Below are 27,321 nucleotides of genomic sequence, written 5' to 3'. Positions count from 1 at the left end.
TAATAATAATAATAGGCCCAAAATAAAAGGAAAACAAAATAAAAATAAACAAAATCAATTTCGTTATTAGAAAAAAAATGCCCGTTAATATAAATGTCAGAAACTTACTTCGCAAGTCGCGCTCTCTCTCCCTCTGCTGTCTGCACGCTTTGACACCTATAAAAAAACCGCACACGAAACGAAGACGACGAAGGAGAAGCAGAAGGAGAAAAGTCTCTCTCTCTCCTCTCTTTCTCTCTCTATCTCGAGCCGTGAAGCGCAGTGACCGACTCCCTCATCCTACTTCCTCCCAAGTTCCGAATTTTAATAAAGAAAACGACGAACCCATCTCCGGATGTGAAGCATGACGCGCGTACATCCACGCTAATACCCGTCTCCCGTGAAATGTAGCTCCCCGGGATTGCTTCCACCTCGCAGAAGATGGCCAAAGCCTGCCCACAGGGCAATGACATCGGCTCCCTCCTCCTCAACCGCGCCTCCACCTCCACCGCCACCGCCTCGAGCCGCCCCTGGCCCTCGTTCTCCGCCTCTGCCCTCCGCCGCCGCCTCCTTGACGCCGTTCGCTGCGGCGGCGGCTCCTTCTCCTCCCGCCGCCGCCACCGCCACCGCAGGGCCCCCGAGACCCCCCCGGACCCCCCAAAGTCGGACCCCGACCCGCCGCGGCCCAGAACCCTAGCGACGTTCGTGTCCAAGTCGGAGAAGCTCATCGACTTGCTCCAGCTGGCGGAGATCCACGAGAGGCAGGAGAGCGACGTGGAGACGAGGAAGAAGGTGGAGGTCTTGGAGAAGCTGAAGCGCGTGGTGAGAGATTTGCAGAATGTGGAGGGGGAGGAAGAGGTGGGCAGCGAGGGGAAGATGAGAGAGAGTGCTCGCACTGTGAGGCTGCTTGCGAAGGAGGACTCGGCGGCGAGGACGACGCTCGCGATGCTAGGAGCGATTCCGCCATTGGTGGGAATGCTTGATTCTTCGGATCTCGAGTCGCGGATTGCTTCCCTCTACGCTGTGCTTAATCTCGGCATTGGCAATGATATGTGAGTTCTTGGGATTTTTAGAAATGGGTTAGATCGTTCTTCCCTGATTTCTGCATTTGATCTGTTTCGGCACATTGTTCTGCCATTAACAGGGAAAAAAAAGTCGAGTCTTTTTCACCTCTTGCATGCATAACTGGATTTTTCATGACGAGCCTGTGTTCATCTTGTTCTGTTTTTTTTTTTTTACTGAACAACCTTTCTGCTTGTTTTTCGTGATTGCAGTTCAGCCTCTGCTCTTTAGTGAAATTCTCAACTTGACGGTCTAGATCGTGTTTTGTGTTGCAGATATGAACTCTTTGTTCGAGCTCTGTTTCTAGTGTCGCCATCAAATACGTTTTCTTACCTTGACCAACCACGATGTTGTCTGTTATGTGCTTGTGAATTTGATGTATTTTCACATGCAGGTTCAGGCTCTCTGTTAAGCTCTATCTTCTATGGTGTCATCAATTTTCATCTGTAAAATGCGCAGTTTTTTATAATGACTTTTAATTGTTCTGGAAGGTATTTTGACGAGTCGTTTTCCCTGTTCTCATGTGTCATCTTCATGTAGTTCATTATTCTGCATTTGAGAGATTGTGTTATCTTTTTCTAATTGCTCACCACTGTAGTTTTTGTCGCTTCTCAAGCAACATGTGTTTTTCAGTGCATTTTGGATTTGTCCAGTTCCTACTGGTTTGTGACTCTGAACTCATATATCTCCTCTCTTTTGACTCATTTGTAGGAACAAGGCAGCCATTGTCAAAGCAGGGGCTGTTCATAAGATGTTGAAGCTTATTGAATCTCCTGAGGAGACCATAGACCCGTCAATCTCAGAAGCTATAGTGGCGAATTTTCTTGGCTTGAGTGCTTTAGATTCGAACAAACCCATCATCGGATCATCAGGTGCAATCCCCTTTTTGGTGAATACCCTTATAGATAGAGACCACAAGAGTAGCCCTCAAGCAAAGCAAGATGCTCTCAGAGCTCTCTACAACCTTTCGATCTTCCCCTCCAATGTCTGCATAATAATCGAAACTGATTTAGTCCCTTTTCTTATGAATGCCTTGGGAGACATGGAAATCAGTGAACGGATATTATCTACACTCAGCAATATTGTATCTACCCCCGAAGGCAGAAAGGCGATCAGCAGAGTTAAAGATGCATTCCCTATACTGGTTGACATATTAAACTGGACCGACTCGCCAGGTTGCCAAGAGAAAGCGTCGTACATTTTGATGGTGATGGCTCACAAAGCTTATGGTGATAGGCAGGCAATGATCGAGGCTGGAATCGTATCGGCATTGCTCGAATTGACGCTGCTTGGCAGTACATTGGCACAGAAGAGAGCTTCGAGGATACTGGAGTGTTTGAGAGTGGATAAAGGGAAGCAGATTTCAGAGAGCTATGGAGGCAGTAGCATGAGTGCAGCAGTATCTGCTCCTATATACGGGGCTTCATCAGCTACACAGAGTGTTAATGGAGGTTCGAAGGAGCCTATGGAGGATGAAGACATGATGAGCGAGGAGAAGAAAGCGGTGAAGCAATTGGTTCAACAGAGTTTGCAGAGCAACATGAGGAGGATTGTCAAGAGAGCTAATTTGCCTCAAGATTTCGTCCCTTCGGATCATCTCAAGTCGCTCACTGCTAGTTCTACTTCAAAGAGCTTGCCATTTTGAGAACTGATGCTTCGAAAGGTTATTTAGAAGTTAGTTTACCTTGTCTTAAACATTGCCCAAATGTCCTACACTGTGAAAAAGCTGAGCTCACAACGTGTCTTTGGTTTTCCTAATTTCACTTCAGCTCCACATTCTTCTGAATCAATTCAATTTGTGTGAAGGGAAGAAGTGCCCAAAGTTACAACCTTTTTCTTTCAGATCTACCTGGGTTTGTTCTTTTTTTTTTTTCTTGGGCAAATCTGGCTTATACAGCCATCAAGTAGGGTTACTACATGGTTGGTGGTATGAATGTAAATGTAGGAAATTCGGGGGCACTTTTTGGTCCATAAGTAACTAGGAGCGCTACACCCAACAATCAAGGGGGAGTCATTTTCAACAGTCTCACTGGGCTCTGTTTCTATTTAATATTCATTGGCTTCGCTTGTGTTGGAAGTGGAAGGGGTGGCGGTCATTTTCTTCTGTCTGGAAATAGAGACTATTCACTGCTTTAGACCTTACATGGGAATCTATTCCTGTAGTTGTTTTTTTCAAATGTGGGTCTGAACTATACAAAAGGTTTCATATGGAATCTAATTAGCACTTGACAGGGTGGAAGTCAGAATTTTTTATTTTTTGTGATCATCCAAGGGGACATGGATCGATTGTGCCCTCTTTGCTTGATTAATTTAACATGACTCTTAATTAACCGCCCTGTGCCTAGCTAATGCATTGATTGACCTTGTCTTCTGATGAATTTTCTATTTTCGGATTGCAGATCTGTAGGAAATGAATCGCCCTTCTCGCTTTGGTTGTGGGAGGAGAAGAATCCGAGCTTGTTGATATTAAGAATAAACCCATGTTTCCTTCCCCTCAAGGTATATAAATATGTTCTTGGGAGTGGTTCTGATTAAGTCATAGTGATCATCTTGTTATCGCTGTTTAATGTAGGGGTTACCGGCATCATTACTGTGTGATCTCGGTTTTGTGTATATATTTTTGTTCTGCTGCTGCAACTTTCAGTGTTATCTGGGTAGCTTTTTATATGTTTGTTTCCTTCAGATGTAGGCCCCCTGAGGGCTTCACCAACAATTCCACTTCACATTCACCTAACATTATAGTTTATAGATACATACCTGCTGGCTCAAAACTCATCCATATCGGGGGCATGGGGCTGTATATTCGAGCGACTAACTACGAAGAAATTGGCAACTAGTTTCTTTATCATCGCATTGAGGAAACTGTTGTGTTGGCCCTCCCCGAGTCATGGAACCAACATCATAGGTTGTGTAGATGAGCCCGGTGGATGTCTCTTTCGATCTTTGCTATTTAAAGTTGTTAGGTTCTGCTTTGTGGTGTTTCCTTGGTCCTCTTCAGGTTATTCTGGGACACTCCCATCTCTTTCTGTCCTCATGAGTTGGTAGATTCAGCTCCATTATAACGTTGGCAGCCACTTCAGAATTTTTTCTTTCTTTTCTCGGGGCGAGTCATCTAACCATTTCGACCACATTCAAATGGAAGGTTGAGACTTTAAGGAACCGTTGAGATCTATAGGTAGTACAATGAATTACGAAGTGTCACGGAAACTCATATCTGATGCATATACACGGGAAGCTATTGGGCCAAAGGTTGGTGGTGTCATCAAGCACTGTAATAGTTGAGTTTTCATATTTTTGGGGTCTGTCCTACTCGAACTCTCCTCTTTACTCTGCCTCTTTACAGATCGTGGGAGTCGAACTGCACACATACCTACCCCATTTTCTTACCGCACCTGAAACATTTATAAGAATGGCCGACTTTTACAGATGCCCGATGAGAAGCATCTGTTCTCTCCGAGCTTTAAAGCATGTGCATGCAAAAGCATACATTCGCTCGCCAACACGCTGGTTAAAAAAGCCCATTTCTGTTCAGTAGACATGGTTTCTGATGCTGGAAGCTCTTGGAAGCCTTCCCATCTGTGCATATGTCCACGGAAAGATCAAGAAGAAAGAGTCATGAGAGAAAGGACCACCTTTGAGCTGCGGAAGCTAAGCCAGGAAAAAATCCCATTGATTTCTGATGAAACGCGACAGAAAATCAAATGGTTGTCCTTGCCTCAATCATACCGCAAGGGACCCTACGCTGCATGGCGCATGTGATTTTGTCAAATCTCACCGACCGAGGCCGTCCACTTTATGAGGTTGTGGGGGGGTCCTGCTTTTCTTCCTTAAGATTGAACGAGATTACAGGTGCTGTGGCCTCATCTGCCGACAGGGCTTGTCCAAAGGAAACCTCAGGAATCAATGCGTCCTCAGCACGAATTGAGCCGGAAACCATTTTTTCCATCACTGGCTCCTTTTTTTTTTAGCGTAGAGATCTAGCGCCTTAACCCACTTTAGGATTCCATTATGAAATCCTAAAATACTAGACGTACGCTACCCATGGTACTGCTGTCTTTCCTCCTTAAAAAAGGTAACTTCCAAGGAGAAAGGTATTAAATGATGGCTTCTGAGATGCCCGGACTCTAGCAAGACACGCCTCTGCAACGGACAAGGCCGATTTAATGTGCCTCAGAAAGAGCACAGATAGAGACAACCTTTGGTCATGATGCTGTAACCTTGCGTTAATCATGGTAGACATTTGAAGAAAATAATTGTTGCATCATCTATTATTTAGTCAAAGTTTCGATTCAAATTATGAGGCCTGTCCTGGCCTGCCTATTCATGCTATCCCGCAAGCCCTCTTTCCGTTTCGCGGCTCGGTTTTGTTCTCGGATGTCGTTGTTTCGGAACGGTGTCGATTAGTTTAGAATCATGTCAAGCCCTTCCTGTCGTGGTCTTTGCTTCACATGATGTCTCACCACCAACACAAGCGATTGAACGACAGGTATAATGCTGCTTGACCTTCTGTTGTTGACCTGTCTTCCGTCCTCGCCGTTTCCCTCGGCTGGAGTCTCACTGAGCTCGCGAAGTCATCTGATTCTGCAATTGAATATCCAGAAGCAACTTGCTTTTCAAGCTAAGAGACATGTACTTGCACATGCGTCCCGCAAACCTCGGTTAGTAATCAATAGTGCCCATTTTGCATCAGATCTATTCACGAGCGTCATATACTGAATAAGTATGTCAACCCCGACCGAGACACGACCTAGATAGCAACCTAACCTAGTACGCATAATTTAAAAAGGGAACACCTCCGACAGCCAGAACACGACGCCGACCTTCCCCTAGAGAATATGGTTTTCCTGCTCGTGGATCCACCGGGCCAGCGTTTTCGGGATAACCCTTCTTTGGGGCAGTTCTATAGATGCGGCGCTCCACAGGCTTCTCCGGCTCTCGCAAGAATCTGTTGCGAGTTTTCCTCGGCGGGACTTCCCGAATGACCGTACGAAGGAATTCTATTGTACTCCGTGCAGCTAACGTTGCTCATCCTGCATAGCCAACCCTCCAAGGTTCAGCTGGACCGTAGGGTAGTGGACAACGCACTTTTATATACTTTTGTGAGAAGCTCTACGGCACCCACGATTCCGATAGCGAGTCATCATTCCATACCATCTATCTCAATTTTGTTTAACTCTTTTTGGCCTTTACTGTTTTGGAGCCGCCCCCAATTATGCATTTATCATTGGCTTCACGACAGTCACTTTACTCAACTGGAGACCGGAAAAACCAAAAATTACAAAGGAAGATCTTTGATGAGGACTCGTGACCAACAAGGTGTAATGAAAGGGACCTAAACTTTAAGTGTTTGACTGATGCCTTTGTGACGTTGTGGTCCTGTTTATCGAGAGCTTGAAGGCTAAGGAGGAGTCCATGGCAGATGTGTCCAATTGTTTTTCACTTTGTGAGCTTTTTTGCAACGAAACTTCCTCTTAAATATGAAAGAGACCTGTGTTTGGCTCCATTTGGTCATTCGGACCTTTTCGTGATATAGAAAAAGATCTGGTCGGATAATAATGACATTTTGTAGTTCCTTACATTGTGTTGGGAAAATGTCCGAACATAACGGGAATTCTTCTCTCCATCCTCTCCATTTTTGCGCTATTGTCATCAACCCGACGTTGGTGTTGCCGCTGCCTTCCCCACCGCCATTGTCAATCCGGCGAGGACAATGAATTAAAGCTTCACCATCACACCAAATATATGGGTGAAGGTAGAGACATTGATCGGGAAACTTTGGCACGATCGGTTGGCCAACATGACAATCGATTGGCCAGTGATCTTCACTGGCTGAGGTCGAACATGACAATAACCACACGATGGTCGGTGGTGGCTGCTGTGATGGTGCTCCTCATGCAAGGGGCAGCGTATACCATGGACTTGAAAAATCGTATTCATCTTTATCCTACACTTCATATAAAATTTTTTAATCTGAATTATAACCATCTTTTATCTGACTTAATCATGTTTTACAATCAATAAACATTTGATTAATGAGGACAGAGTCGGTATGGATTTCGAACAACCAAGAAAAACTTCTGCAAGAAAATCGGCTTTCTTGTACCACGGAAAGTGTCGAAACCCGAGTGATTACAAGCGCTGTCCTCGCCCACCTGCAGCAGGGTGTATACAGACAACGTTTTACACTTCTACGTCCCAGTCCCACGATGAACAGCAAAGGTCCACCTAAGTGAAATAAAGAGCGCTCAAAATGGCCCGTGGCCTGCCGTTACTTCATGAAGCCCCACACAAACACAATGCACCATTTCTTCACTCCCATTTGCGTACAGCCATGATAATCGAGCAACATGGTCACATGCATCAACCAAAATCGATGATAGAGTAATTCAAGTATAATCTCCGAGATGGTCTTTGTTTAAGGAGCTTAAGTCTACAATTGCTATTATAGAAGGAAGGCACCTGCGAGTATACGAGCACAAGTCTTAAGCCCATCCCACCTATTCCTAAGATGTCAACGCATTGCTCAAGTGAGAGTCCTACAATATGCGTCGGCTTGATGGAAGTGCTCTATTTGCTTTCCGTAACTGGAAGATAAACACCTTCTGCTGCCAACCAAATGTTGTCGGGTCGCTTTTCTCGGACACCACATACCTGCAGAAATGAACCAATGTTGCTCAACAAATCATTTTGTAGAAAGAGAGCATCCCATGAAAGTAAACTTTCAAACAGTTAATGCCCATCTCGACCAAGCATGCACACAAGGAGGAATAAATTTTTGAGTAGGTTGAACTTTTATTCAAAGACAGGTGGCCATACAATACTCCACTCCTGCCGAGACATGTTATATCCAACCACAAGCCAGGAAAGCAGCATAGCATAGCTGAATCATTTTTTTTTATATGAAAGTGCTTCTGTGTTGCATTCCACATGTTGTGAGATGTCTCAGTTTCCATCATGTAGCGTGGAAGAATACGAAATAAAGGGAAATTATGCCATTCCATTCTTACCTCCTGCTGGCCCCCAGCAATACGCTGGTATTTCTTGTCGTGACTGTGTAAATAGCCACTAGTATCCACATGTTGGAGTCGAATCCTCTGTTCTTGCTTCCAAGTTTTCCCAGTACCTTCAATCATAAGCCTGCAGAATATGTCCGTCATTTCAAAATCCTAAGCACATGGAGATTAAAGGTCGTAGAAAAACTTTCCTTGGTCCTACCTCCAATAATCACCAGTATCGGATTCAGTCTCTCCTCCAAAGCAACTGACCTATGCCAACCAGAAAAATTCTCATTATAAGAAACCCCACGTCTACCAGTTTAACTGTCTCAAGGTACATCAATTAACTCCCGTGTCAGTTGTACATAAATGGAAAATTAAGCACAAACAGCGTGATCCGAGAAATATCTGCCAAAACATAACAACCAGTAAAAGGTGAGTAGGAAAAAAATGAATGGCCAAGGTTCAGACAGATTATGAATAACTTTGAGAAAAACTCTCGCTGACGAGACTACTTGCTCAATGAACTTTCCTCGAGATAAATTGTACTTATGTCACTTAGACAAATCGAATACGACCTTAAGAGAATGGAACAGCACTTATCATCACACTAGAAGGACCACCACAAGGTCATTGACAGAAAATAGAACGGTATCCTCCACCTCTATATACCCAAGCAAACAAGCACCTTCAAGCTAGTTCCCTTGGCTACCATGCGAGGCTCTAGCAAATTATAGCTTTGTGAATAAGATTAAAAGGAGAAAACTTCAATTGAATGAGAACACGAGATAGAACAATATCAGGAAAACACAACAAGCTGCTGTTTTTAATATAAATATTTCTTTTTTTTCAGGAGGAATGTAGAGAGCTTCTTCAAGGGCCAAGATAAGCACTAACCTCTAGGTTCCCTGTTATTGGAGATGCATGCAAGTGGCTATGCAACCACTTTCTAGTCCTCATGTGTTGCAACCTAATGATTGTCCCACTTTTGATTGGATCTCCTTGTTTAGCTGATGTACCTGGCTGAGGCCTAACAATCTGCATAAGGGATAGATCATGACATAACTCAAATTATATGTACCGCAGAACAAAATCAACTATCGAACAAACAGAAAGATTGGTCTACCCAGTAGCTATTGGCATCCTCAACACCAGAAAAGCCAGTGACAGACTGCTGCCCACTGCCGGAACCGTAAGGTACATCATGGGAATGAAGCCGATATTTTGTCTTCTCGTGCATTAGCTTGAGAACTGACCCATATGTTATCTGCCAAAGATTTAGAATTAGCAAACACTAACCAAAAAACAAATTTGATTCCACAAAAATTTGGATCCCCAATCAACCTCTTCCTATAGCCTAAACCACCCATTTGAAACTAACAAAATAAGCATCGGAGCATCACTTACTTGCTGGTTCCTCTTCATTCATAGAATGGAAAAAAGAACGAGCAGCGTCCACGTGATTAAGATCAAAAACAGAAAAATCATTTCCACCACTGCAGAAAGCTAGGACTACCCCATCAGGAAACTAACTAGATAAAATTCGATGTATCCCCCCTCTAATCTATGCTTGTTCGTCTACATTTCTAAAGCAATTTCCATCCTGTTGCATCTTTACAGGAAGCCAATAACATAGGAGTGAAAACGAATACTCATTCAAGCATAGTAGTCAAATTCCGTCAGCGTGAACTATTTCACATTTCTCGAACATGTCAAGATCTAAACTTTCAGTTCCATTGAATCTCATCTCAGCAAGCAAACAATCCCCAGACCCCAGAAAGGAGAACAAACGTTCGGGCATTACCTCGACGCCTTCCGATGAAGCGGCGTAAGAAGGGGAAGGCGAGCCCTGATCGAAATCGAGCCCGAGGAAGAGGAACAGAGCGAGACCGAAGAACCCGATCGCCATCACGAACAGCAAGACGATGAACCAGTTCTGCTGCCAAAACGGGAAGCCCGATTTCGTTCTGGACTCTCTGTAGATGATCCTCGTAGGAGTCGGTGCAGCCGCCGACGACGGAGCAGAAGAAGAAGAAGAAGATTGGGGATTGGGTCTTCTGCGAGAGACTGTCGGAGCTCCTGAAGGAGCCACGGTTCTATCCAGAGCGAACGAGCCGAGGGGCGAGGTTCGATGATGATTTCGAGGGGAATTAGGGTTTGGAGCGTTGATCGCGTATGGTGGTGGTGTGTGCTTTCTGGATTAACCTGCTCGGAGGATGAACAGAGGAGAGAGGTACAGGAGGAGGACGATAGAGAAGGAGAGAGGAGAGAGGAGCAAGAGCTAAACGGTGACGTTGAGACAGCCAATGAGAGATTTACACGTGGAGGATGGATGGCGTGGACGGCTGCCAGAGGAGGAAGTCATGTTGCTTCCTGGGATTGAAGTCTTTGGTCAAAATAACGGGCCCTCTCCCCTATGATTTCACAATTAGTTTGAAATGGACTTTATTTAAATAAAAATTTGAAATATAATTATTTTCTTAAAAAATGATATGAAATAAATTTTATTTTAAATAAAGATTTAAAATGGACATAAAATCTCATAAAAGCCTCATTTCAAGGGTATTTTCCACATTTCATCTTTATTTATTTATTTTCTCTTTTGTTTTTCTTTTTTCCTTTTTTTTAAAATTAAAAGACAAACACACGTGGGCGAGAGGGGCCCTCGGGCCTATGGCAATCGCCCACCTCGGGTGGCGTGTCGGAGAAGGCCCACGAGGTCGTCGATGCCTCGGCAATGGCAGACGACCCCGTCGACTAGAGCGAGGTTGGGCCCTCTCCTAGATCTTGGGGAGGGCCGCGTCCCCCGTGTGTTCTTTTTTTTTCAATTTTTTTAAAAAAATAAAAAAATTGAAAAAATTAAAATTGAAAATACCCTTTAAGCCAAGCCCTTTTTTGACATTATATGGCCGTTCTTATTTGAAACCGTTATGTCATTTTAGGCACTTATTTGAAATAACATTCATTTCACCTTATTTCGGAAAATGAGAGTACTTCAAGCTCTAATTTGAAATTTAAAAAAAAAATTTGGCCCCAATTGAATGGTTAAATACACTTACAAACTCTAAATTGATAAACTCGCGTGGTATTTATTTCAGATTAAATTTCATGTCACGAGAAGTTTCAAATTGGTTTACCGTGCCATATTTACATTAAATAAATCTTGGAATGTTTTCACTAAAAGTCCTAAAACTTGTCACGAAAATGTAATTGAATCCTAAAACTTATAAAAAAGTGCAATCGAGTCTTAACACTTGTTAAATTTGTCCAATCAAGTCTTTCCGTTAATACCGTCAATTTATCTAACAGAAAATATTGACTTGGCATTTTTAAATCAATTTCTTTATCCTACATAGCATTTTTTTTTATTATTTTCATTTCAATTCTCATTTAAATCAAATTTAAAATTAAAAAAAGATGAAAATATTAAATTTAAAAAGCTAAAACAAAAGAAAAAAAAAAAGGGAGGGGGAAGGCCTCACCGGTGAGGCGCGATTGCCTCTACCTATCGCCAAAGGGGCTGGAAGAGGTCGCAGGCCCTAGGGGAGGGTGGCTGCCACTCTCTAGTCCCGAGCGATGCTCTCCCATATTTGGTTAAGGCCAACCCTTCCCTCGGGCCGATGATCATCCCTCGCCCCTAGACGACGCCGGATATATTGAAGTAGTCGGCTATATTGCAAATTTGTCGTTGTTTCATTGAGCTTTGTGTGGCCTATTCCGCTAATCATCGGATCGTAGCTCTTTTGGGTTTATTTGGTTTAGATCAACATGTTTGTTTGAATGTTTGTTGTCGGGATCGGTTCATATTGTTTGGTGAGATCAATTTCTATTTTAATACTTGTGATTTTTGTTGGTGGCGCGTTGTTGCGAAGTGATTATTTTGGGGTGAGCTAGAGCGTTTGGGACCATGGGGTTTATGTTTACGAAGTTTTTTTTTTTTCCAAAATAACATTTCATTCATTTTCTTGAGATACAAGAAAGATACATCATAGATCAACCGCAAACCAAAACAACTCCAAAACAACTTCAAAACAAAGTTTCAGATAATAAGGGAAATCATCAGAACACAATTATGGGTCGCACGCCTAAAGAGCAAATCTATGACTTCTTCACATCAAAATTGGTGACCGATCACCGAATCCATCCTTAGTAACGAGCACACACCTAGATCTCCATCTATTGCTATGGCTTTACCTTTTCGCTATGCACTTTTAGATTTGGCATTCCCAACACCATTATCGATCAGAGTAAAAAGATTGAACGAGCATAGATTTCACACTTGTAAGAGCGAAAACTTCACAAAACTCCTCCGATTTCCTTTAAAACTGGATTTGTTCACCGACAAAAGCTGAAGAAAGCGAAACCCCGAAAGCATACCAATAGAAAATTCCAAATCTAACCTAGATTGGACTAGAAATCTCCCCAAAAAAGAGAGAAACAAGCTTCCAAATCTATACTAATTTGGAAGAGAAAAGCATTCAAACGGGCCGAAAGCAAGAAAAATGAAATAGAGAATCAAAATAGTTTATGAGAAAGAGGAGGGGAGGGAGAAATCTAGCTCAAACCCTGCCCTCCGTGAAAGAGGTTGAAGAAGAAAGTGTGTAAAAAAGAGAAAGAAGAGAGAAAAAAGATAAGGCTAGCTGTTCTCAACCCATAGTTTCCCATGTTCACCCACCATTAGAATCCTCATCTCCTTCTTGGCAAAGAGCCGGCTAAACATTTGGTGGTGGGTCCGGATGCTACTAATAAGACCACCATCTTGCGCAAGCTTAAGCTCGGAGAAATCGTTACCATCATCCCCACTACTGGTCAGTCATTTTTGCCGCCCATTTCTTGAGGGGAGCCGGCCCTCAGATTTGGGTGAGCCTCGACAGCCCTTGCTTGGGGCCGGTGAGTGGCAGCCACCCTCGCCCAGGGTCGGCGACCTCTATCGGCCCCTCCGGCTATAGGCGGCGAGGGCAACGCCTCACTAGCGAGGCCCCGCTCTTTTTTTTTTTCCTTCCGTTTTAGCTTTTTAAATCTAATATTTTAGTTTTTTTATAATTTTTTTTAATAAGAGTTAAAAAGAAAATAATAAAAAATGCCATACGGGATAGAAAAATTAATTTATAAATGCTGTGTCAGCATTTTCCATTAGACAAATTGACGATGTTAATGGAAGGACTCCATTGCACTAATTTGACAAGTTTTATGACTTGATTGCATTTTTTGTAAGTTTTAGGACTTAATTGCACTTTCGTGACAAGTTTTAGGACTTCTACCGAATATATCCCATAAATCTTTATATCCCAAAAATTTTCGAATCGATATATCATACGGTAAAGCTGCTCTCCATTAGATTATGCGCAATATCCTTATAATATTAATTATGTGAAAACACATGTGGCAAATAACTTGCATGATTGGCCACTCGGTGTGGAAATCCAATGTAAGCGGGTCTCCTAAATGGCATATTTCGATGAAGCCAAATTTGAAGAAAATGAACGGGACGTTGAACGAAAGCTAATGGTAGATCGATTTACTAGTTTGGGATTTTTTTGTAAGGTGAGGAAATTAATTTTGCATAAATTCCGCACTAGTATATCGGTTTGAGTTTTTTGTGACATGAAAATTAATTTTGTGTAAACGTAACATATGCATTCCAATTTGAGGGTTTTTTTATTTTTTTATTTTATGGTATGAACAATAGTTTTGGATAGATACGACACGACCACACAAAATTGAGATTTTCTATGGTCTAAATCATTGAAATAGACATATTAAGGACTTTTAATGACCTCTTATGTATACACATTTAAAGCGCATATTTAAATATCCGCTTAATTTGTTAACCGAGAAAATGCTCATATAACTGATTGGACGAAAGAATATTAAGTAAAGGGATCCGTGAATCTCTGTTAATCTTCGGAACCTTTCAAGTAATGCCAATAGAATCATTTTGTTAAGTGATGTGAAACTTGTAAGTGATCCTTTAAACAGAGCGAGCCCTATTCAATAACTGATGATATCATAACGCATCGTTTCGTTGAATAAATTATGCGGCTCGATCTTAGCTAGTCCGGCGTTTTTCCATCTTCCATAAGATGACATTTACAATGAGAGAATCAAAGGCGACTCATTCGTAGTGTCTATATTACATACGAAAACTTAGAAAACTTAGAAAGCTTCCATGTAACGATTGAGATTTATGTTTTTGTGATTCGACAGTTACGAATAGTTATATTCTAGATGGTGAGATGGGTGTCGATGGACTCGCGACCCAAGCTTGCCACACGGCCTCCCATGACGAGAGCGTTGATTCGAAACGGGCGGGTCTGAGCCCCCAAATTCAACTCCATTCCATAAAACCCCGCCAAGTCCGCACCCTACTGGATTCGCTCTTTCAAAAGCCAAATCGAAAGAAACCTCCGCGGAAATCGAAAGACATGGCGGACTGGACACCCCCGACAAATCTAATTACTCCCTCCTGCTTCATCGTCTCCCGTTTTCTCTTTTACCCTTTGTAGCTTCGTCCCACCTTAGTTAACACTGCTATTTGCCTCATTTCCCAAGTCCCAAGTCCACCCACTCCCTTTCCTCTCCCGAAGAACCCTAGTTCCTCTCCCCCTCTTCCCAGTGAGGATTTTTCTACCCTCTTCCCCTCCTCTCCTCCTCCTTCCCATGTCGAGCGGTGGGTTCGACGCGGGTGAGTGAGGCTCTGCCAGATCTGGGGATACGGAGTTTTGTCCGGGGGGGTTCGCGGTGCGATGTCGGATAAGGAGTTGCAGGAGCAGCTCGTGAAGGCGGGGACTGAGCTCCTGGAGCCACCGTCTTCGGTTGATGAGCTCATGCCGCTTCTTGAGGCGAGTGAATTCGGTTTGTTTTCCGGGAAAAAGTTTCGGTTTTTCTGTTGTCTGCGATGAGGGGCCTGTGAGGATTTTGTGGGGTATCTCTTTTCCTATGTGGGTTTCGAGATTGGTCAGAGTACTTTGCATGCCTCTGTCGTACGGTTAATTTCTATTCTGTCTCGGTCATGCTAAGTGGAAGTGGCATCCAGTTGTTTCGATCGTAAATTGCTTCCTTGACGAGAGAGCTTCAGAGTTCTCCAGTTGATTGAGTAGAGAGGATTTGATTTTTTTTTGCGATCGGTGGTCCACCACTTGAGAATTTCCGCGTATAACCTGTGTATCTGCGTGCATTAAGAATAAAGATCGGAGCTTGTGCATCAGAGCATGAATGTCTTAAGTGAAAGCTGCTGACTTACAGAAGAATTGGTTTAATGGGATTCGAATTTGTCTTTACTGCATTGGTTATGGTGAATGGATATTGGTGCTTGTGGGGATATAATCAGCATCCGAGTCATATGTTCAGTGAGGATTTCCTCTTAATGCTGATGTTTGAAGGCGCAAGATATGGAGGTTGATTCTGTATGAGATGACTTTGTACAGGAGGAGGGAACTGGAATATCCTTGGCCTGTCAATTGCATTTCTTTGCTTCTCAGGATATGTGTGTGGATGCTTGCTGACTCAATATTTATAATTTGCATTATACGAAATTGAAGGTTGTGGACTTCTATCTTGGACCATCAATCATCTCTTTTCATTCAGTGTAGATGGAAACTGGGGAATAGTTAATCTTTAGTTAAGATCTGCAATGCAAAGATAGGCTTCATTGTATTGTTTAGGAAATGCTTGAGAATGCTGATTTTCTCTTGAACCGATATGTTGTTACGTGCGTGGATAAGGTTTAAGGATCATGATGTTTGCTTAATGCAATATCCAGTTGATACTTTGAGATTAAAAAATGATGGTACAAAATTCATCAGGCGTTGGTTAAATCTGCATTGAAGTTGAAACTCCTGGGAAGCTGTTGAGTGTGACAAAGTTACTAATATAACATAATATTAGCTGTCTTTATAGCTCACAGTCTTTGTTTATTACATTATTGTCGGGTAGCTATTGTTACGAATTTCTTTGTTGGGATCGGCGCGTTTTTCTTCCATCCATGGTTTGTGCAATATGAGAATGCATGCATCTGTTCTGCTCTAATCATTGTCCAAAGTGCATATATATTTTCCTGTAGACTGCAAATGCATTATAACAGAACAGTTTAAACCAGTCAAGAAATAATGGGTCTTGTGAGACACTATAACAGTATATTACTTGTTGTGTTGAATTTAGTGGCATGTAGTCCTTAGAAATGCTTACTGCTTTGATAACGTGAAAAGGAGCACATGTTGTCAGTGATGTGTCAAGAGCCTGGCTTCGAGGGCATCACCTGCTGCTTGAAGAAAAGAAACTAAGCTTGTGGATGTTGGAATCTTGAGTGGAGAGATGTTTCCACTTTATATAAGAAGTGTTCTTCGTTAGGACTTTATGAATGCTTGCTTATCTAGAAATGGTCGTGTCTAACTAGTTTGTTATTGGATGAACCAGAAAATAACATGTCAAAAACAGAAGTTCGCACTGCTTATTGTCACAATATAGGAGTTGGCTGTTTTATGATTGTATGTGAAGAAAATTGGGAAAAATTCAAAATCGGTTTGAAAGCATGATATTTCCCCTCAATACCAGTTTCTGTGACCGTTTTTAGTCAAATTGAGTTTGAATGTTTGGATCTCCTGCATACCAATACTAAAAATGCACCAAAATTGCTACTAATCAGTGCAGGGAGAGTATTATTACTCAAGTATAAATTCTCTAGCATAAGTATGGATATATTGGAGAGAATTTAGGTCCATTGAAATGCTCATGATATTTCCCTGTGATATTACATAATTCGTCTAGCATGTCAGGAACTAGCATTTTCATTGAAATTGATAACTGCATTATCAATGCTTTGGGATCTTGAACTTCCCAAGTACTTTCTCTATGAATATCTCTAAAATTGTTGTTAACTTTGTTTGTCTCCTTAATGAATTTAGGAGCTTGAAAATTGTTTATCTAGAGTGGAACAATCGCCAACCCCATCTATGCTAGATGCTCTTTCTCCATCCCTGAAGGCATTAGTAGCTGATCAGCTTTTTAGGCATTCTGATGCTGATGTTAGAGTTGCAACCGCCTCATGCATCAGTGAAATTACCCGAATTACTGCTCCTGAAGCTCCCTATGAAGATGATCTAATGAAGGTGGCTTGAACCTATTGATTTTATGCTATGGGCTCCTTTAATTGTGAGTTCTACTAGTACGATCTGTTATAGTTCCTATGTGTTTATGATGGTGTTTGCTTTTGCACAATGCTATTATGCAGGAAGTTTTTCAGTTGATTGTATCCTCGTTTGAGAAATTGTATGACAAGTCTAGCAGATCTTACACAAGGAGGGCCTCAATCCTTGAAACTGTTGCCAAAGTCAGATCGTGTGTCGTGATGTTGGACCTTGAATGTGATGCTTTGGTTGTCGAAATGTTCCAGCATCTTCTTAACTCAATAAGGTAAAATAAAACTCAGTTGATCGCTCATCTTGACAAGGAAAACTCATTTATTTTTCTTATTCACCGAAAAGTAACTCTTGTAAGCTGGTTGTTGTTCTGCCCACCGGGGTTTTATCAGATACATGTTATACGTATGCACGCGTGCGTTTGTGTGAGATTATTGTTGATATTGTGGACGTGCTTCTGCGATGCAATATGTGGCTGCAGAGTGATATGGTGGGGTGGAAGCTCTTATTTTAAGACAATAACAATCCACTTCTAGACATGCCATTTTGTGAATGACATTGAAAGAGTTGGATTGGCACTTGTGCTCCCTATTAGATAAGCGCGCGTGTGATTTTTTCTTGGAAATTTAAGGGTTATTGTGTCGTTTTGGGTAGTTCAACAAAGGGGTTTTGTCCAATGACAGCTTAGAAACAATAGTGGCAGCTCTTCCTATTTTTTAGCTTCCTTCTCCATTCTTTTCATTTCTGTCTTATAAAGAAAGAAAAACGATGGGATTCTTCACTGCTAATTTTAAAAAACCTTTTAGTTGAAAATAATGGTGGAGATTTGCGTTTTATATCTAATGATTTGGCCTTGTACATTGACAGTCACATTGTTTCTGACCTACCTAGAGATGTACAATGTATTTGCTTTCTCTAGTTTTCATTTAGTTAGGTCATTGTTTAGGGTCTCTCTTTGCGAATTTACACATCTATCTGAGCATGTTTCTATCCGTAATGAGTATTCTGAATGGCTTGTTAGTTATGTGAAAGTACTTGCAACTATGGAGTTCCTTTATCTTTGATTTTGCTGACATTTTGAAGTTACATGCGGTTTTCTTCTGCGTATGACGATATGCACGTGTTTCCATGTAGTTTGCATTAATGGTTTCTGATGGACAATTTCAGGGACTACCACCCAGAACATGTCTTCCAATCAATGGAAACAATAATGACCCTCATCATTGATGAAAGTGAAGATGTTTCTCCAGATCTGCTCTCGCCCGTCTTAGATAGTGTAAAGAGTGATAACAAGGTCAATTGTCCCTACTATAGAGAACACTATGCATGTAGTTTTTTCTCTTCATCTAATTCTGTATTTGTTTTTTCAGGAAGTTCTACCTATTGCTAGAAAATTGGGAGAGATGGTACTAAAGAACTGTGCATCCAAGCTGCAGCCTTACTTTTACCAGGCATTGAAAGCCCTTGGAACTTCTATAGATGAGTACAGTAATGTGATTACTTCAATGTATCAAGAGGCAAGTGCTGCAGTTGAAGAGAATAACAACCATGCTGCAAGCAAACATAAGGTATGCCCCAGGTCACTCAAATTTCCTTTTATCTCTATTATATATCAACTCTGAATCTAATTCATCGTATCTCGTTATTCTAGATGACTATTGCTTAGAGTACTTGTGCGTAAAGTATAAAGAGTGTATTCTCTATTCATTATGTCCTGGCATAGGGGTTCCTGATTGATCGAACTTATTGTGTCTAAGTATGTATGATCTAGAGAAGAAAGTTGTTTGCAGAGGAGCGTTAGTGCAATTAGGATCCCATGGTTTTTCATTATCTTACAATAGCAGGTTGAAAAAGGCTATCCTGGCCATTCGCTAATATCCTAAGGCTGAGTTTGGTGGGTGGAATATTTGTCTAATCTGGTGTTTAATGGTTTCTGTGGACGGGATATATACAGGTATAATGATCGTACTAGAGGGGTGCGATAAACCTGGATTGGTTTCCTGTCAGGAAAATCTTTTAAAATCAGACAATAACAAAAATAAGACTTTGCTGCTGAGAGAGATTGATGAATACCATGAGAAGGTCGCCACCCTCTCTCTCTCTCTCTCTCTCTGTCTCTCTCCCTCCCCCCCTGGCAGTTTGCTGTGTGGGGACGAGGAACCCCTCTCGGAGGTCTATGTTCTCAGCAGACCATTGTGAAGTGGTCGCCGTCGGTGAAGCCACCGCCCCTCGTGGTGCTCCCTCTCTCACCTGTGTGTTTCTCTTCATCTGAGATCTCGCTTTTTGATTCTCCTCAGAGCACCTGGTGCCAGCCGTGGCATCTGATGATGTTGTCCACTGCGGTGGTTAGCTGTTCAAATGCAGCGAGTGCTGAAAGATCTCCTTCCCTCCCTCCCTCTCTCTGTAGAGATTTGTTGTTTTCAATTTCAACTTTTCTTTGATTCCATCGAATATTAGTTGGATATGATATGTCTTTATTCTGCTTTATATCCATTCATTTCACCAACATGTATTGGATATACCAAACCCAAAGGATTTCTGGCCAAACGCTGCCTAAACCTCTTCCTAAACCTTGCCTTTAATGCCTCATTCTGTTTATTTCTTTTATGCACGAGTGCTTTACACATTTCTTTGTTATGTTATTGAGTGTCATTTTCTGTTGTTTTGGTTTATCTGGCTAACACTGCGACTGAAGATAATTTTGAGTATTTTTTGAACCTATACATGGTTAGGTGAATAAAGAAAAGGCTTCTCATCAAGTCGGTCTTGTTTCTGGAAGATCTCCAAAATCGGTGATCAGTAATGGTGCCACGCAAAAAGCAGGATTGGACTCTATCTCCAATAGAAGGCCGGAGGATGCTCACCGCAGTAGTCCACCTAAAGTCACTAAAGCATCAAGCAATGAAAACATAGTCAAGTTGAATAGTGCGAATGTAGCTAAGAAAGAAAGCAAGCTGGGGAAAAAGAAGAAGGGAAGAGGAAGGAAACCTGGTTCAAGTACAAAATCAAATGTAACTCCTGACGGTTCCCAAACAATTCCTGATTTGCCCCATGACAACTCACCTGCAGAATATTCGCCTTCAGAAAGTGAAAAGGAAACTGCCGCTAACCCTTCTTCACCAAAACCTGCTGGAGATGAATCCATGAGTGTTGCTTTCCCATACCAAAATGAAGGTCAGCCTGATGAGAGTCGTCCCAGAAAAGGTGGACGGCGGAAGAAACAAGAATTAGCTAAGGAGGTCACAGGTCCTGCTGCTGACATATCTAAAAATGAACGAACTAGTGATAAGGAAGTAAAACCACATTCGAACACGGGAAGAAATACTTCCCTGGGATCATCTGAGGATATTAAAACTGGAATTACCCTAAAAATATTGCGGAAGGAAAATGCTGCTACGAGTGATGTAGTGGCAAAATCACTAAAGAATTCTTCTAAGAAGGTTTCTGTGAGCACCAATATGGAGGATGGATCTTCCACAAAGCGTTCAGGGGATAAGAAAGGGGTTGCAAAAAGGAAAGTGGCCTCTGAAAAGGATTTAAGAAAATCCGCTGTAAGTGATGACAACAGACTTTTTATCAACTTGAATATTCTCTCTGTTGTTTTTTTGTGATTGGTATTCTCGATTTTAAGAATGGTGAAGGTTGGTTTGACATTGTGTAGGAAGCTGCTGCTTCACCAAAGTCAGCCATGAAAGCTGGCGGAGCTGATGAAAAATCTCATGAGACTCCTAAGGATGGTTCAAAGAGGAAGCGCACTCTGGGAAAAGAGGTGTGTGGGTTCTCATGTGTATTTTATTTTGATTTTCTTTGCATCTTCTTGAGACTTCTCATCATAAGTTTTTGATTTGGATATTTGGAGATGTATTAATTACTTTTGGAGAATGTCATTCCTCACCCTAACCCATTTTCACCTTTTGGTTTCGATGTAACTGATTTTTCTATTAGTTCTATCGCGGTGCATTCAGAAAAAAATGCAGATATGGAGATGACAATGCATCATCTTCTGTTTTGATGATTAAACTGTAGGACTGCAACTTAAAATTTTGGAGATAGCTATCATTTGCTGTAGTTCCTTCAGCATAATCCTTGGAACTAGTGTCTTACCTTTTAAAGTTAGATGTCTACTGGTTGATTATCAGGTATCTGATGCGAAAGAATATGGCGAGGACCTGGTTGGTAGCAAAATCAAAGTGTGGTGGCCTCAAGATCGAGCGTAAGACCAGATCTCTTAATTTATGCTTTCTCGAGAGAGAAAGAAATATATGAAAGTTATCTGCGTAGCTATCATTTGAGTAACACTCAATAGCTTTTTCTGCTTTTTATTTGGTGGAAATGTTTCAGATTCTATGAAGGTGTTGTGGATTCTTTTGACCCTGTTAGAAAGAGACATAAGGTAAGACATGAGAAGGATGTTGAGCTCTATTTTCTCTATTTTTTTTTAAATGCACCTTGTGCCTGTTCACTTCTTTCACATATGAACAGCATTCACTTCTTTCACATATGAACAGCGTTTTTATCTGCTTGAAATGTAACGGATTCCATTTTATACACAGGTTTTATACACTGATGGTGATCAAGAGATATTAAATCTCAAAAAGCAAAAGTGGGAGTTCGTTGAAGGCAACTCTGTATCGTATCAGGTGTGCAATTTGCCTGTGTGGTTAAATCTCATCATGGATCTCTTCATCTGGATTTGACATGATGTTTTTTGTGGACAGGGCCAAGAAGGCGATGGCAGAAGTCCTGATACTTCTCCTGAATTGTATGTGTTTTCTGTTAGCACTTTATTGTCTTGAATCATTAGTTTACAAGCCAAGCAAATTTATATGTTCTATAACATCCCTCATTTGCAATCTAAGAAAATCATTTATGTGCGTTTGGTCTCATCTCTTCTTCTTATTCCCGATTTCTTGACATCCGGTGAGGTCGTCTCTAATTTCTCATTTGTTTTGACTATTAGGACTAGGCCTCTGAAGAAGAGGGCAAAAATGAAGGGAGGGAAGATGGAAACTTCAGCGAAGAAGTGAGTATGTCTTTGTCTGAGCCCTTTCTATTGTAACACTACTTCTAATGAATTTGGATTTATAATTGCCAGGGTTGATGCTTCCTCTAGCAAATCCAATACTGGTTCCACAAAATTTGGCAGAAAGTCTAAGGGAGGTAGTAATTCTGATGGCAAGTTCGAGAAAGATGGTATTGGTAAATCTAAGGATCGCACCAGTGAAAATGGTTCTAAATCTGGCAGTGTTGCATTGAGTAAGACGACTAAGACTGGCAAACTCAAGGATGAAGACCCCAGCATGCCCCATGTTGCAACAAATTCCGGGGAAGAATCCTCTGAGACCACAAAATCTAAGAAAGGCTCAAAGTTTGCTTCTAAGGGCAGTGAACTCGATAGTAGTGGAAAGCCTGAGAAGTTGAAGTCTAACGGATCTGACAAGATAAAGTCTGGTTTATTGAAGGTGGAAGATAGAATCATGGACAATGACTCGGTGGATTCTGCAGAAACTGAAACTAACGAAGAGAAGTCGGTCCCATCAGTACCAGGAATTGGGTCAAAGTCAGGGAAAAAACGACAAAGAGGTGCTTAATCCTTAGCAGCTGCCTCTGAATGTGTTAGTTTTTGAAGCTGTTCGTGCTCTTCTCTATCCTCTCTTCCTTCACTTTGTGTTAGTGGAAATGCAACATCTGCAATCTGTAGCCCAAAAGAAGAAAACCATTTTGTAGAGATTCGCCATGATGTGGAATCCATGGTCTGCACCGTGGCATGGTTATATTTACTGATAGCGTTAGTCCATAGTGGTTGTCGGCGTTATTTAGTCTCCTTCTATATTCTTGGTGTTTCATTGTAAAGATGTAGAAAATCAACATTAAGTTGTGCTAGGTTGCTTTGTCCAAATAGTAGCAGAATGTTGGCAATAGTTGTAAAGAATCAGAATGTTAATGTTAGGATATCTTCATGTTAAATTGCCTGTCTTTCATGTAGTTTTTCCACCCATCTCGGCTGTTCTTTACATGGAAAGTGGTTGTGTAGTGACGAATTATTTCGATGACCAAGTTTGAGTTATTTGATGTCACCTGTCTTACCTTTCGGTCATACAAAGCCCATGAGATGTAGCGCATGCGGTCGGTATGCTTTTGCCATTACCTCTTGGTGGCAACATTATTCATGTCGGCTTTTCCGACATTAGCTTGGAATGCAAACCAGCCACCTTGCTGCTGGAAGTGTGCTTTGAAGTGTCCATTTGGGTTCTGAATAGTGTACCTGGCAATAATCTCAGGCTTAAACCTCTTTCCGATTCCAATCTCGTTTCTTTTGCCTCCCAATTTTTTTCTTCAGCATAGCCAAGTCGTGGTTAGATTCTTGTTTCCGGGACATCGGGCAAATGAGTTTGACGGGGACATCAGGCAAATGAGTTTGACGGTGCGTAGGCGTTCATCCTATGATCTGCAGGCGACTCGAACAACTTTGTGCTTTTTGCTAGTCTATCGAAGACATGTTCTAACAAGAAGAAAAGTGAAAAAGAAGTATATCAGGCATTGATCATTCGAGAGTGAGGTGAGCCTTTCAACTTGGGCATGGATGGTCCTGTGGGAGTAGTTTGCATCTTTCGGCTTTCTTTTCCACCCGTTGAACTCGGAAAGCCCATAATCAAGGTCGCTTTTCAGGAAGATACGGGCCAAGAAGGCTGATGAAGTCGATTCTTGCTTTCATAAAGCTTAAAGAAGTCAAGAAGTGTCGAATGAGGAGATTGCCACCAGACAAATTTAATTAGCTTAAAGCTCTCAAATCAACACTGTAAGCACGATAAATGGAAGTTGGTCTCAATAGCCAAGCAACAGAAGTCTAGAAATTTAACCACAGGGTCATTAGGACTTTTAAAAGTTAAGTAGGATGCCGTATGCTTTGGAAGAAGCTTGTACAGTTTGGGAAGGGTTTTTAATCAGCAAGTAGTTGTTGAAAGTAGGCGAAATCGAGAGGAGGGCCACCTGAATCCGCCTTTCCATACCCACCTCCTGCCCCTTTATCTAGCAATAACGTTGGATGTGTGTAATGTGAAAATTAACAACGGATCAAAAGGAAGTGGCGCCAGCCGGCTGCTACGAACCGGAAACATAGACGTGGGAGAGAGGGAGAGGAGCTGGAATTAGAAATGGTAGCGGGACAGATTCGACGCGACTCTTTCTGACCCTCTTTTTCGATCCGAAAATTCCATATAAACCATCTGGATTTGTGTTGGCCAGGAATTCGGTGACCCAAGCTCATTGCCATTCCTTAACGAAAATAGAGTTATGTGGTGGGAATGCGATGAATAACAAGCGATGTCCATCCAAACCTATGGGGGATGGCCTTAAGAGATGGGGAAAGGACCATGTGTAAGGTCTAGTGGCGGCAATTTGTATTGGCAGACTCTGTTAGTGTGGTATCTAGCGTGAGGGTGTACTACAAAACATGTCTAACACAAACACGGCATGATTGGCTAATTGCGTCGATCTATGCGACAGGAGCACAATCTGAAAATTAGCTAGTCGACATGACCCTATTGTCGACCTGTGTAACACGACTAAATATCAAGCTATTGGGTCAACATGATTGCATAACTCACCATGATACGACATTGACCTGCCGACCTGAAGTATCCTCGGTTTCTCATTAAAATCTATATACGAATTGCGATAGTACATAAATGGACAATCATCAAATCAAATTAAGTGACATGCTCATAGTGAAATACCAACAAATTAAACTTTAACAGTAAACAACTCGAAAAAAAAAAGAGTCTTTTAGCTAATCATGTCGAAATGGGTCATTTATCATCGTGTCGAAATGGATCGGTTATCATCATATCAACATTAACCCATTAATTTAAATGGGTTATGCAAAGTCAATTCCGTGTCACCCCGATCGGATAACAATACTAACCATGTCTTGCAGATTGATATAGAATTAATCCAAACACGATTAATCTCAACATAAATTCACTTATTTCATGTCGTGTTTAGATCATGCTATCTTGTCCCGTGAGAAAGCCCCACCCCTGGTCAGGTCCCATCTTCCCATGGAAATCCCATATGTGTTGTATATGGGCAAAACCATATCGTGAATTAATTCCATAACCGGAATTTCTCTCTCTTTTGTTTGGCTCTCCCTCACCTTTTTGGTCGATTAATGGAGCAACCATCGAAAAGTCAAAGGACAAGCAACTTGTTCTGGCACATCCACACAAGCACCTTTGACTCTTATCGCACTTATCTGCCACAAATGAATGGTCTAGTAATTGCCATTGTTAGAAAAATCACGAACCCAACCAAATCAATGTTCTTTTTTTTTTTTTTTCCCCCTCCTTTCTTTCTTTTTGGTATTCATGATTAGATTTCAATGAGATAAGCCACTTTGGACTATAATACACTTTTGTCTTTTGCTTTTCAAAGCCCAACATCAATGGTCCTCCAATCCTATAAAAAGATAACGACACAAATGGTCTTTAAACTTTGGTTTAATATGTAATATGATTCATGAATTTTTAATTCGTTTGATGCGGTCCATAAATTTTTAATTTGTTCAATATGATCCCTGGACTTTTAGTACATGTTCAATATAGTCGATGGATTATATGAAAATGCTCGATCTAGTCCTTTCATTAATTTCAGATCATGGATAGTATCAAATATTTTCAAATAGTCCAAGGACTAAATGAAATATGTACCAAAAGTTCAGGTATTACATTAAATAAATTAAAAGTTTTCCGACTACATTGAACAAACTAAAAATTTATGGATCACATTACATATCGGGCCAAAATTCAGAGACTATTCATATCATTTGTCCTCCTGTAAAACCCCAAGTTTATTGCATGAAAAGATAAATCAATGCACAATCAAATGAACTCCCCACTATTCAAACCCTACTTTCAGTGTTTTTTTTGTCACTTCCATTGATTGATGAGTGTTTAGTGGCTTTGGCCATATTATTCTACTCCCGGAACATCCACTTTGCCTCCCACTGAGGAGGTTCTCTCAAGACAGTGGCTAAGCCTTTGTCTGTTGTTAATTCGTCTTAAAAAGAGCTCCGTAGACTAATTGGACACACCCCTTTTAGATAAAATTTAGAATTTTTTTCCCCTTTGTTTTACTTTCACATCATTTTCAGGGTCATTATCTTTGGTACTTAACCAAGTCAAATGTTACTGCGAAAAGCGCAGAGCCCGTGTAACCTAGAAGAGAGGTGAGCATTAGACTTGAGAGATTTGATAGATAAAACCGATGGCGACGTCGCTTTTGTCTTCTAGTAATTTTCATTGGGCGCTGTCCAGGAAATCTGTCCAGGAAATCAATCTGGAATTTCGCCACTGTACGCTTTTCGCCTGTGAGATATGGATTCGGTTCCAAACCTAGCCAATACACACCAAAGCATGTGATCTTTCCAATTCTTATCTGATTAATGCTTTGTCAGCATATCTTGCAAATTCTATCTTGTAGATATCAATGTAATCACTATTGAGTGACTCCTGTAATCTTGGCCGACGTGATCCTTTCAACCAATTTTAACAGGAAATTATCGGCACGGCGGTTCAATCAGTTTGGCACGATCGGCATTATTGTGTACAATTTTTGCAATTTTTAAAAGATTTTATTAATTTTTTCCTTTGCTTTTCTTTCCTTTAGTTTTCTTTCTTTCTTTTCGCAAAGGAAAAAACATCAGAAAATCTTTAAATAATTGTAAAAATCGACAAAAATAAGCGATCTTCGATCAAAATTGACTAGAAAGACTACATTCAAAAATTATTAAAAGGTTTAAGACTATATTGATCAAAATGAAAGATTTATGACTGAATAGATGGCCACAATAGATTTCTGACTTTTCGAACAAATTCTCTCATATTTGTAATAACATTCAATATGCTAAAGTATGGTGGTGGAAAATTATCAAAAAATTTCTAAACCTATTGCACTTGTGCCAATTCAGTACTAAACTTTCATTTTTGGCCAATTGAGGAGAAAATAATAAAAAAGTCATAAACTTATTACAATTGTGCTAATTCGGTTCATCCAGCCAACTTTGTTCTTCTAGTGCTGACGTGGACTAAATAAAAATTTGAAAAAATGAATAAAAATGTGAAGAAAATATTAGATTATTGTTTAAAAAT

General features: G+C 41.2%; 3 protein-coding genes and 1 long non-coding RNA gene across 7 annotated transcripts; 3 read left to right on the top strand and 1 right to left on the bottom strand.

Moving 5' to 3' along the window:
• Positions 1 to 191: 191 nt before the first annotated feature.
• Positions 192 to 3,704, top strand: LOC115736131 (U-box domain-containing protein 12-like). Of its 3 annotated transcripts, none has more exons than XR_004014856.2 (3): positions 192 to 1,031; positions 1,753 to 3,280; positions 3,441 to 3,704. XR_004014856.2 is itself a non-coding variant. In XM_030667654.2 (3 exons), the coding sequence occupies exons 1-2, from the start codon at positions 421 to 423 to the stop codon at positions 2,684 to 2,686; spliced, it is 1,545 nt and encodes a 514-aa protein (XP_030523514.1). In that variant the 5' UTR covers positions 192 to 420; the 3' UTR covers positions 2,687 to 2,704; positions 3,441 to 3,704. The 3 variants fall into 3 exon arrangements, 2 of the variants coding, with proteins under 2 accessions (XP_030523514.1, XP_030523515.1); XM_030667654.2 differs by having other exon boundaries at positions 1,753 to 2,704; XM_030667655.2 differs by having other exon boundaries at positions 1,753 to 2,715.
• Positions 667 to 23,137, top strand: LOC115736128 (sister chromatid cohesion protein PDS5 homolog C-like). Of its 2 annotated transcripts, none has more exons than XM_030667648.1 (14): positions 667 to 680; positions 14,657 to 14,878; positions 16,940 to 17,143; positions 17,266 to 17,447; positions 18,341 to 18,467; positions 18,544 to 18,741; positions 19,906 to 20,724; positions 20,835 to 20,942; positions 21,313 to 21,386; positions 21,515 to 21,566; positions 21,727 to 21,813; positions 21,892 to 21,935; positions 22,134 to 22,196; positions 22,269 to 23,137. In XM_030667648.1, the coding sequence occupies exons 2-14, from the start codon at positions 14,783 to 14,785 to the stop codon at positions 22,762 to 22,764; spliced, it is 2,550 nt and encodes an 849-aa protein (XP_030523508.1). In that variant the 5' UTR covers positions 667 to 680; positions 14,657 to 14,782; the 3' UTR covers positions 22,765 to 23,137. The 2 variants fall into 2 exon arrangements, with proteins under 2 accessions (XP_030523508.1, XP_048133535.1); XM_048277578.1 differs by lacking the exon at positions 667 to 680 and having other exon boundaries at positions 14,419 to 14,878; positions 19,906 to 20,487; positions 20,614 to 20,724.
• On the bottom strand, positions 7,427 to 10,296 carry LOC115736134 (stromal cell-derived factor 2-like protein). The gene is made up of 6 exons (XM_030667658.2): positions 9,841 to 10,296; positions 9,163 to 9,303; positions 8,934 to 9,074; positions 8,257 to 8,306; positions 8,049 to 8,178; positions 7,427 to 7,692 (listed from the first exon to the last, which is right to left on the bottom strand). Exons 1-6 carry the CDS (start codon positions 9,943 to 9,945, stop codon positions 7,609 to 7,611), a joined length of 651 nt encoding a protein of 216 aa, XP_030523518.1. The 5' UTR covers positions 9,946 to 10,296; the 3' UTR covers positions 7,427 to 7,608.
• Positions 14,899 to 16,451, top strand: LOC125314700. Its single transcript, XR_007198128.1, has 2 exons — positions 14,899 to 15,891; positions 15,936 to 16,451. It is a non-coding gene; the product is annotated as an uncharacterized LOC125314700 (long non-coding RNA).
• Positions 23,138 to 27,321: the final 4,184 nt, after the last annotated feature.

The sequence above is a fragment of the Rhodamnia argentea genome, chromosome 4 (genome assembly GCF_020921035.1).
Source record: "Rhodamnia argentea isolate NSW1041297 chromosome 4, ASM2092103v1, whole genome shotgun sequence".
In the NCBI taxonomy this organism is placed as follows: domain Eukaryota; kingdom Viridiplantae; phylum Streptophyta; class Magnoliopsida; order Myrtales; family Myrtaceae; genus Rhodamnia; species Rhodamnia argentea.
This window is presented reverse-complemented; position numbering and strand designations above follow the sequence as displayed.